The 11,552-nt window shown below is 40.5% G+C and overlaps 1 protein-coding gene across 11 annotated transcripts; it reads right to left on the bottom strand.

Annotated features, from left to right (window-relative positions):
• Positions 1 to 1,715: 1,715 nt before the first annotated feature.
• On the bottom strand, positions 1,716 to 11,305 carry LOC148030254 (nuclear transcription factor Y subunit A-7-like). 11 transcript variants are annotated; one of them, XM_087686549.1, is made up of 7 exons: positions 11,078 to 11,188; positions 10,880 to 10,950; positions 9,999 to 10,505; positions 3,034 to 3,140; positions 2,867 to 2,938; positions 2,594 to 2,761; positions 1,716 to 2,452 (listed from the first exon to the last, which is right to left on the bottom strand). In XM_087686549.1, exons 3-7 carry the CDS (start codon positions 10,207 to 10,209, stop codon positions 2,231 to 2,233), a joined length of 780 nt encoding a protein of 259 aa, XP_087542675.1. In that variant the 5' UTR covers positions 10,210 to 10,505; positions 10,880 to 10,950; positions 11,078 to 11,188; the 3' UTR covers positions 1,716 to 2,230. The 11 variants fall into 11 exon arrangements, with proteins under 11 accessions (XP_087542675.1, XP_087542673.1, XP_087542674.1 ...); XM_087686547.1 differs by having other exon boundaries at positions 9,999 to 10,440; XM_087686548.1 differs by having other exon boundaries at positions 9,999 to 10,440; positions 11,122 to 11,182.
• Positions 11,306 to 11,552: the final 247 nt, after the last annotated feature.

The raw sequence follows: 11,552 nt of genomic DNA, 5'->3' as shown, positions 1-11,552 counted from the left end.
ACCTACTATGTCTAACAAGGTCCTTAATGTATCCATTCAATCATTCTCTCTTGGCAATGATAAATCCTATGAATATGCAGTTTGATTTAGATCATAAATTAATAAATAAATAAATAATATGTTTTTAAATTAGACATTGATCATACCAATGCATGTGTTAAGACCTTTTCAAACACATCCATTTACTATATAAGCTACTTTGCCTGGATTCTTATCCAAAAATATTTGTACTTTTCTTTTACAAGTCTATTAGGAGCTATATTTCAAGGGGTATTGTAACCACTACTACCCACGTGACCTCTGAGTTGATCCTGAAAGCTATACCCATGTATTTAATCTCTAATCATATGCCTAGTGCCTTTGAGCCATGTTGGCTTTTGATCAGCCTTTGTGTCAATGCACATGAACCTTTGAACCATATCTTACTTTGGATCCATAAGCCTCTCAGTGGACCATGTCATCCTCACATTCCACCTCTCTCATTCATGTTACATATATCTTCTTTTCCATAATCATTATATGGGATTATGCACTACTTCAAGATAAGGCCTTCACTTTTCCTTTTTCATATGTTTTGTCACAATTTCAACCACCCAATGACCGGAATGAGGGTCTATTAGATTTATTTATCCTCATGGTATGAACACACATTATTGTGTGAAAATGCATGTTTAGGTGTGAACACCTTTTACACCACTTAGCATTAAATAAGGATCAAAGAGTTAGTTACGTAGCTTATTCTATATATTCATACCCTATCACTTAATACTATCATTAACATCTATCACATCAATCTATTCACCTTGTTGTGTACTTGTAAGAGTTCTCTCTCTCTCTCTCTCTCTCTCTCTCTCTCTCTCTCTCTCTCTCTCTCTCTCTCTCTCTCTCACATATGCTACTAAACCCCATTGTCTTAGATCACCATTGTGGGCATTTAAATCTTGGCAAGGTCGCTCGAGTATCCATATCTTCATTCTTTAGCCTATTGCTTACTATGAAATTATTCCCAAGCCTCTAATTATGTTTGGATCTCTAAAGTATATGTATTTGCCATCACATCACCCATGGATACTAACTAAGTGTAACTTATGTCTTGGATATGTTGTCAAATACATTGTTCTATCCTTTATTTAAATATTGCTTTGCTATGTGGTAAATTTTTCCACATTTGAAGCATATTCCTTCTTTAATTTAGTGTTGTTTTTCTTCTTATATGCTTTTCAGCCAACTACAAAGAAATGAAGTTTTCATTGTCTCAATGTCTATCAAGAATAATGCTTGCTTATTTTTTGTAATCATCCCAAGTCTGTAATAGTTTTCACATCTCCAAATCATGATGTGTATTGGCCACCACATCATGCATGGACGAATTGTAACTAAGATCTTAAGTTTGCTATGTGGCATGTTTTCCCACATTTGAAACACTTTCCTCCTTGCATGTAGTGTTTCTTTTCTTCTTCAAATAATTACCTTGTTTATGGATAGAGGTCGGGGAAAAACTGAGTATTAGAAGCAATGTAGGGCATCATCTACTTTGATGTGATAGCTAGTTCTACTACTACTTTTGTCACTCTTTAGGGATTCCTCTTGAACAAATGGTCTTTTATTATCACTCTTTCAAAATAAGTTATTCTCATTATGCTCCATTTCCCATTCCTCACAACGTCATAGAGTTCCTTAAGGTCATACCACTGATAGTGATTGAAAGCTATATGAAGTTTGAAATAGAGCTATTGGTTTTCTTGAGATAGTGAATCTTTGAAGTTTACAAATAGGATAGCTGATACGTAATGACATGGTATAAGAGTTTCAAGCTTCTCAAGAATAGGGGTAAGAGAGGACAACATTTAGAAACTTGGCATATGGCCATTTGTTTGACTTCACTTAGGAACCATAAATACTTCAACTTCTAAGTCTCAATGCACATCTCATTCACTATGGTAATCATTTGCACATCATGGAAAATGTATACCATAGTATGTGGCATGATACTCTCATTCACTATGGTAATCATTTGCACATCATGGAAAATGTATAAAACCAGTGATTAAGCAGATATCATGCAGATCTATCATTGCATTGCAGCAGCTCTCTATTGTTAGCCATTTGTCCAAACTCCCTCTGCTTCCCCACTATCATCCTCATTGATATCTAGAGAGGCCACATGATGCATAGGATCATGGCTCTAGTTGTGAGTACACCTGAACTGTCATAGGGTGGAGAGTTGATTTTATGGCTGTAGACTAACTGGTGCACTGTCGTTTAATGTCTGCAAAGAGTTATTTTCTGATGCACCCAGTTGCTGTCTTTTTAAGTCAATCTCCACTTCAGCCATTTGCTTTGAGGATGACCTGGCCACATTTGTTTCCTCCAATTTTCTGTTTAAGAAACGACCTCCACACCCCCTTGCTCTTCTCAAGGCATGAAGGTGTCGTGACTCATGCAAGTAAGGCTGCCAATAAAACTTCATTAGATCTCCAGTATGAACACTGCAGCTGCTACACAACAGCAAGGACATACATACGAGTTTTCAAATCATGCCTCGACAACATTATTAAATGCCCACAAAGACAATATTAAAACATTTTTATACCTTCCTAGATTTCATAAGTCTGTTTTCAGAGTCAGCCTTGGCTCTAGATTGCCTACGCCTCAGTATGCCATGATATTGTTTAGCATTGACATACACAGGCTCTTCCTCTATAATGTCAGACGGCAAAGGCATACGTGATTGCTGAATACCAAGCATGTGAGGTTGGATCTGGATTCGGTAACAAGATAACATTTATGTTCATTTAATGAGTAGAAAAAAATCTATGTGAGCATAGAGTGTACTATGCATATTAGGCATGCCACAATCACTTACCATCGCTTGGGCACCATATGCAGCAACCATTCCAGTCAAATAGGCATTTGTGTAAGGATAAGAAGCAAGACCCTGGTAAAGGTTATACAAATACAGAGAAAATGGTTTATTACAAAGCATTTATGACTAATACACTCAAGTTTAGATTTTTGAAGCTTGAAATATACCACAGAACATCCCACTTCAAGCTGGGTTGATGGTAACATATAATGGGTTGCAGTAGTCGGAGGGGGAAGTCCTGAAGCACACGGTTGGGATTGCTCCTTGTCATTTCCTTCAGCCATAACACCATACAAAAAGAAAGTTAAAAATATATTTCCATAACTTAAACCTCTCTCCATAACATGTAATGAAACTCAAGGGAACAGCTTGCCACAGAGAAAAAGATGCTACATAAAGGACCCACAATCTAAAATGTCTATAATATTATCTTGTTCAAAATGGTGTACTTTTAGGAATGCTGACAAACATTTATGTGATCCTTTTTGGGGACTAGGATTTAACCACATACTGTTTATGTAGCTGGTAAGTTAATGTTACAATGTATCATCAAGCATCAGCAAAAAGTTGCACCTGCCCCTTCTACAGTGGTGTTCATGGGTAGTTATAGGCAATGAACACAAGATGGAGAAAACAAACTATTTGTAATCATGTGTATACAATATCCCACTTAGATATCTTACTTTTAATAGGCATGTACCAGATGGACAAATGGCAAAAGGTTAGGGATTATAAGCATGGAACAACTGAGATGCTTAAGGAGAGAGCTTGAACTATATTGTGCATTCAAGAAGAGACATGTTTGATCTTTTTATATGCGCTTTTTTGAGACATGGACATTGCCTCACCTTTTATTGCGTGTCCAAGATTATGATTTATGGTGACCACTATACAAGTTTGCAGAATTACTGCCAATGAAGGAACTTGAAACATTGCTGCAATTCTATACTAGCCTTGTGGAGAAAGCGAAGGACAGAAAAGACTCCAAGTATGATCTACTGTATTGCATAACGGTATTCAGATGCCAATGACTACTGGATTGAGTCAGCATTCCTCGTAACTGTTAGCCGACATGGTTTACATTTTCTTCCAAGTAAATTTCTTGCTTGTGACCCTTGGTCTGGGTTAGACAAGGACTTTGGGAGCTTTGTCATTGTCTCACTCTAGGCACAATAAGTGGAGATTAGAGTGCATTTGCCACTTATCCACTTGAGCCTAATCACACTGCACACTTGTGATCAGTGGAGTGCATTTCATTTTTGGCCACATGGGCAGCTAGGTGGCCAGTTTCAGCCATCACTATCCCCTCGGCATTAGGTCAGCTTCTTGATGCATCCTATACCTATGTCTACATGCCTCCATCATTCATCTAAATTAGGTAATCATTCTAGGCATCATTATTTTCCCACACATATTTGCCTAGAGTTTCGGAAACCGACAATACAAAAAGACATTTCGGAGTCGCAAGAAACAAAATTCCGGCCCGAAGCCAAAACGAGGAAATGGGGAAATGGATTTTACGTCTATTTCTAGGAATATTTTAATATTAAACATACTAAAAGGGTAATACCATCTATATGTTGAATCTCTACACCAAAACACTCAAATTCCTCAACAATATAGAGTATACATGTAGCTTTAGAAGAGATTTAACAAGTATGCATGATTCTACCAAAGGTTTAAGATAGTAAGACTATATCCATGAGTTTCAAAAACTTTCAAGATCAAGATTTAGAACTCAATATAAAAGATTGTAGTATGCCATGGCCCATGAATGATGATGATAGATGTCAAGATGGAAGACTCAACTATCAACAGCCATAGACTCATATTATGTCATACAGACTCAAGAAAGAGGGTATCTTAGGCAGTTTTGAGGACTAATCTGAATTTTCCTTATTGAAGTGCAAGACAAAGATCTGTGAGCATTTCTTAAGCTCTTGGGTGGATGACATGTCTATGCATAGCAAACTCCATGTAGAGCTGAGAGAAGTCCATAGTAATTTTGCCTAAGTGTTTCAACTAATCCCAACCCAAGACAACATCAATGGGACCCACGTCTAATGCAAACTTGGAGCATACATATGTGTTGATTTCTTCTTCACTGTTTGTTACTTGAACTTTCAAGGGATGTTGTAATTCCATAGGGATGCATTGCAACTAAGCAAGGGTTAATTTATTGACAAAACTGTGTGTACTACCACTATCCACTAGGATAAATACATGCTTTCCATTAATGCTTCCTTGAATCCACATGGTGTTGGGACTTCTGGAGCCAGTGCATGCATCCATGGAGATAGAGCAAAGGAAAGTGGTAGCCCGAGGGGATGTAGTAGAAGTGATCAAATCAATATTATGAGATGGGCAGCCATCTGGATCAAAGGAAAACCTATCCTCAAGATCATAGAACTATTCCTCATCCAAGTCCTCTGCATAATCCTCATTTTCAGCATGGGCAAGGGTATTGCAGCATTCAAGGCATGTGACTCCTCATCATTTTGCCAATCCTCCATGACATGCATGCTATAAACTTTGACCATTGCTATCTTGTAAGGGCATTGTGAGGCATGGTCTGCCATGTACTTATCTCCACGCTTAAAACATAAGCCTCTTTCTTTCCTCTCTTCCACAACATCTCGGAAAATGAATTTTTGGCCACTTTGACCCCTCGAGACTGATGCACTTCGGGCTTGTTTTTAGTATATTTACCCTCACCATTAAAGCTAAGTGCTGTCCCAAAAGTGCCCTATTTTCTTTCAGCATGTGAGGAGGGATAAGCAAGATTTCGGGGCTGCTACTAGTCATGGGGTTGCCTCTAAAAACACCACCGTATTGGCCTGGCCTCATGGGGGTATGGGGTTGCCCAAAACCTTGATGAAAGCCCTCATTTTTACTGTACTTTCTTGCATATCTTTCAACCAATTCAATTGCATCAAATAAGGTAGAAAGCTTTTACACCATTACATCAGCCAACAAGCTAGACTCTAACCTATAGATGTACTCGTGCAATTTTGCATCATTACTAACACTTTCAATATGCATGGTCAAGGTCATGAACTGATTTGTGTACTCCCTTACTGTGAGATTGCATTGGTCAAGTTGGTACCATCATCTTGCCAACCACTCTTTTTCCACCGGAGATACAAAGACTTGAACCATATACATCTTACAATCTTCCCAATCATTAAACGGATGATTCTCACAACTTATGTAACACCACCAAGTGTAGGCAAATCCCTCTTAAGTAGAGAGAGGTGAAGAGAATTTTCTAATGATCAGTGTGCGGATAAATATTAAAGCATGACTCCAATTTAGAGGTCCATTCTTCCAAGTCCGATGGGGATGGTGATTGCCCATTGTGCTTGGTAAGAATAATCTTGTCATGAAGATCATTGGGGCCTTGCTGCCCATAAAAGCCTTGCTGTACATATATACCATGCTGCCTATACATACCATGCTGTCCATATAAGCCATGCTATACATTGACCCCAAGATGCTCATGATAACCATGCTGTCCATGGTTCCATCCTGGCCATTAATACCATGCTGTCCATTATTGGGCTGAGCCATATAAGTACCATTGGGGCTCCTAGGGAGAGTGGGAGAGCTTCTGTCAATGGTGGGCAAGGGTCTCACGGGGGGCTAGCTACGTGGATGATGGGAGAGCTCAAGAGTGGCTCGTCGTTAACATGAGAGGGCTTGCCAACATCATATATGGTAGTAGGGGGAATGCCCTTAGCTCCAAGGATACCCTCTGCCATGAAGCGGTCCAATGGTGGAGACCGTCATGATTCACGTTTGGCCTCATTTGCCTTATCTTGTATCAAGATAGTGGCTAATTGGGCTACAAGAGTGGTGAGGTACTCTAAGGTCTATTGAGTCCAAGGGTTGAAGAGGGCCATTTGCTCGATTGCAAGATCAATTTTTGATAGCATCTGATGATGATTAGCAACCATGTCATTGTGCCTTTTCATGTGATGGGGCTCATGCTGACAAAGGATATAACTGAGCATAGTGTAAGGGTCTATATCGGGCACCTCCTCGTGCATGTGACCATTATAATCTTATGACGAGCTAGGTTCCTCATTTATTGAGGCCGTAGAGCCTCTAATCTCCCTTTGGACCTCATCATGGGCCTTGCTTTCGCCTTTTTGCCCTGCCATTTGAGTGCAGTCCACAGGACCCACCATTAGTAAAATGAGCATAACTTTTAGTAGGGAACTTTGATCGATGAGATTTTTTATTCAAATTGAAGGGGACGAAGCCCTCTTCCAGATGACCTATGAAGCTTTGTGACAGAAAGTGATCAAAGAATTCTGCAATTGAATATCTGTGGCTATCCTAGAGTGGTTGAGCATGATCCCAAGCATATATAAGCATCAGTTTACTCTGCCAATGCTGCATATGGAAGCCTCAATGCCATACATCTTGCATTGACTACATACATATCAAGTGCCATACATGGGTGTCTTGATCAATAAATATGCCTCTAGTCAGGGGGTATATCATCAAGAATGGGGTGATCATGGAGTGTACCTGCACCTGCATACAAGTATTAGCTCCGGATCACTAGGAGGCAGGCAAAGTCCTGCCCGGCCAGGTGGTACGCCCCTTCAAGGTCTTAAGTAGTAAGGGAGGGTCACCTCTCTTTTGGCTTACCACCTCGTCTAGCATCAACCTTTTTCCTCAATTGGAGTCTACAAGGTAGACATTTTTAATTACTCGGCCAACATGAGATGCATAAGGAAATTGAACATTGGGCCTTTTCATGAGATGCAAGAAATTAACAAGAGCTTGGGTGGAGGGCTTACCTTGGCAGTCCAGTGACTCGATGACTGCCACTTACCCTTTTAACAATGGCTTATTATTCTCTTGGAATCAAATCAATATACACATGACAAGGGAAGTGTTAGGATCAGCATTAACCAATTGCATAGAGTTACCATTGCTAATTGGAATTCTAATGCCATAGGGAAAGGACAAGCAAGCTACTAATTAAATTGGACAATATGCATTCAATAGAGAATTCGAAGTATGAGACCACACGTAACCTTAAATCTCTCTAACAAAAGAATTGAGCTCAGTTATTGGATGAACTGAGAGATTCAAGTTTAATTAGCATACCTCTTCAGTACTTGGAGTAGATGAAGGAAGCTTGACCCAACAATGGGACTCAAATCCTCCATTAATTCAGCCTGAGGAAGCTAAACACCTTTAATGGGATATAATCTTCAAGTAATTGATGCTTGCTCTGATGATGGAGGTTACCGTGCTTGATCCCATGCTTACTCTTCAAGAGTAGAAGGCTTCAAGTAGAGTTTCATGGCTGCCAATGAGAAACCTTTGCATGTTGAACTCCATATCTTCAATCTAGATCAATGTGGCCAAGAATGGTTGACGAAGCTCTTAATAGCTGAGATTTCAGAGGTTATCATGGGCATGAGTGCTCGGGCTGAGTGGCTATGGCTATCCTTTGTGCTATCCACAACAGGGTACTTCAGTCATGGGAAGAAATGTCAAAAATAGGGGATAGCGAGATAAAAGCAGGTCTGTGAGATGCCACTTGCACTAGGGAAGAAGGTTTGAAGCTTCAATAAGTGGGGGAAGAGCAGCAAGGAGCAGAAGGGGTTGGCGAAAAATACGCCATAAATTGCAAGCTGTTGCCTGGGATAGATCTTGGCCTGCACCACTTAACCAAGGTGCTTGTTTTGGTCCTCGAAATGAGAGGGAGGCACTATCATCTCAATTGGTGACATTGAGAGCGGCTCTAAAGAAGAAATGGGATTTTGTTTGCCGAGTAGCCATGGCAACTTGCATAGGAAGAGAGAGAGAGAGAAGGCCTGAAGCAAAAAGTAATTGGGGTTTGTGGCTCCTCCTCTAACTTTTGTGGCTCCAAATTTATCCTATAACCCCCTAAAAGTTGCACAGGAAAGGGTGACAACCTCCTAAATTAACCATTTTACCTCGAGATATGTCAAGAACTTCAGCTATAGCTACTGCTTGTCTTCAAGAAAAGCTACCACTAAATGCACAACTCCTTGTTACACCTGTACCTGCTACCTAAGCAACTAGGGTTTCCAAATTTGAAAAGGAAGCCAAATTGAGAAAAGGGAAAGGGGGAAAGGACCAAAGCCTGATGCTCTAATACCAATTGTAAAGAAGAGAGGCTGAGAGGAGAGAGAGAGAATGAGCAAAAGAGAGGAAAAGAGAAGAAGAAGAAGAGAGATAGAGAGACAGGAAAGAAGAGAAAGAGGGGGAGTAAGCCATGGAAGCCGAAGGAGAAGGTGCAGAGTTAGTTCTTGTATATTCATAGATGCCCTAAACTAGGGCTCTTACACCTTTTATAACCACTCAATGTGATTGGGTATCTAACCCCTAGTTCCCTACATCTCACTCGTTACAAAGATGATAGCATAGCCTAAAGAAAAGGGCAGGAATAGAAGCAGGCAGGAAAAATGGTGAACAGGAGGGGGGCTGAAGACTGTTGTGGGCAGTCACTCAAGGCTTAGCAAGGGATCACAAAATACATATGCACATCAAGCTGAACAGAATCATCAGGGAAACCCCCAACACACCATCGCATGCATAGACACCACACACAGTGCTGAACTGAGTCATTAGGATTCCTTCCCAATGCACATACACTTTCGTTTACCCCTTTTTGGGTTGGGGGAACAATGTTCTGATCATCTTGATTTACCCCATGCACACACATGCACACACACACACACGCATATGCACAGATACTCTCATTTTTATGTGGAACCAGTGTTCACTAATTCATCTTGATTTACCCCATGCACACACACGCACATGCATATGCACAGATACTCTCATTTTTATGTGGAACCAGGGTTCACTAATTCATTAATGTACATAGGGATAGTTCTCAAATCAAGGATTATCCATAAACATTTGTCAAAAGCAGTGTGTTTTTCACCATCCACGTGCAAAATTTGCACATCACAAACATATCACATAATACAGGACTGAAGCACTGGTCATCTAGACACAAGGCCATATGCGTAGATTGCCATCAGCATCTTTCTTTGGATGCTAACAAATAGCACTTGAATGGAAAAGGGAAAAGAAGGACGAGGCACCATTCTATACTGCAAAGGGCAAACCTGACCTTCAAGTGCTTGAGCTGTTGCCTGCTGCAAAACAGGAGGAAGAAAACTCATAGCTGGTATTGTTGTTTGGGTTTCCGAAAAGAAGGATGATGTGGCAGGGCTTGAGTGAGCAGGTTGTATGTACTGTGGCTGACCAACACTACCCCACCAAGGTACACCCTGAACTGCAGAAGGCCCTGGTGATTCTTCAGCCGTTGCTCCTCCATCCATCTCTTGGGATTGAAGAAGAGATTCTTTCCAATGGCTTGCCCAAACTTATTATTTGAAAGAGAAGAAATCAATGGAAACTGTAGTCAACTAGAAATCCAGAATCCTCCAAAATAAGGTTACCTGGCTGGCCTTTGATATAATAAAAAGTGTATGAAAGCATACTTGCGTTACTGAATCGATCAGCCTAACTTGTATTAACAACAGGTTTCCTCCTGTTCCAGACTGGATGCCCTGTAACATAACTTCTAATTAAGAAATCCAATTTTATGTACAGATGGTACAATGCAATGATCAACCTGCGCCACGGAAAATTTGATCTCAGCAGAAACCAATAGAATTAAGCTAAGCAGGAAGCTATTTGAGCAGATCAACCATCAAATAAACAAAGGAAACAGGTAACGATGTCATATCTCCGAAGCATGAACAGAGGAGTAATATAAACTGGCCTCTAACATTGGTCTACAATCTAGAATATCTCTGATATCAGTTGATTCGGGAACCATGAAACCAAGAAGATCATCACAAACAATCAATAAAGCGACTCAGAATCCTTCACAAACCATCTTAGAATCGGATGAAACCATTAATAAAGCACATCTTAGAATTCTTGAAACATTTTACTTCAGACCAGTTGAGAAGAACAACAGGTGGGATGAAGTGAAGCACCCACCATCTATCTGTTTAGCCATCCGTAATTGGGCCAACTTGTAGAGCACCGCACAAAAGATTCTCATACAGAGCCTGCATGAAGCAAAGAAGAAATTGCGGGGCATTTGGGGCAGGTTAACATCAATAGGCTTCAAGGTAGCAATGCAACCCACATGCTATTAAGCCGGACCCAGTCGACAAGCACAGAAGAGGAGTTTACAGGGAGGCCCCTTTGAAGCATCTGATGATGAAGATGATAATTACGATTATGATTATTATTGTTGTTGTTGTTGTTGTTGTTTTTGTTTCCCGATAAACCCTGTCTCAGAAACATCCAGCAGAGGGATGCTTTCAACTCCTCCCTCGTCATGTCTCCTGATTAGAATCCTGAGACTGGTGCTGATCACGGGCCGCCCATGGGCCCCTCACAGGCTCACCTGAACCTTTTCGGGTGGGAAAAATGAAGCTTTTCTGTCAAATCGTTTTAGAATAAAAGTTACAACAATCGGGAATTCTCGAATTTTGAAACTTTTGGAATTGCAATTTTTGTTCAAATCCTTTTATTAGCCTACATACAACCTGCAACGTGCATGTTCATGCAGGCTGAAAACTAAGAGGGGTTTCATGTGCATCCGGGCGTGAGTTCCTCACAAGACCGTGCGACCGAGGTGGGCCAAAAGCCATCGATGAGTTGA

Source organism: Lygodium microphyllum, chromosome 10 (genome assembly GCF_053477565.2).
Source record: "Lygodium microphyllum isolate KBCC chromosome 10, Lygodium_microphyllum_v1.1.10, whole genome shotgun sequence".
NCBI lineage: Eukaryota > Viridiplantae > Streptophyta > Polypodiopsida > Schizaeales > Lygodiaceae > Lygodium > Lygodium microphyllum.
The sequence above is the reverse complement of the archived record's forward strand: the minus strand, read 5'-3'. Positions and strand labels throughout refer to the sequence as shown.

Bases quoted from the DNA above. Each gene is read 5' to 3' on its own strand.
- LOC148030254 (XM_087686543.1), bottom strand. From the start codon at position 11,227: ATGACGAGGGAGGAGTTGAAAGCATCCCTCTGCTGGATGTTTCTGAGA. The intron at 10,951-11,030 runs GTGGGTTGCATT...TGCTTCATGCAG, and splicing joins TGGGTCCGGCTTAATAGCAT to GCTCTGTATGAGAATCTTTT. The intron at 2,762-2,866 runs GTAAGTGATTGT...TACCGAATCCAG, and splicing joins CATATGGTGCCCAAGCGATG to ATCCAACCTCACATGCTTGG.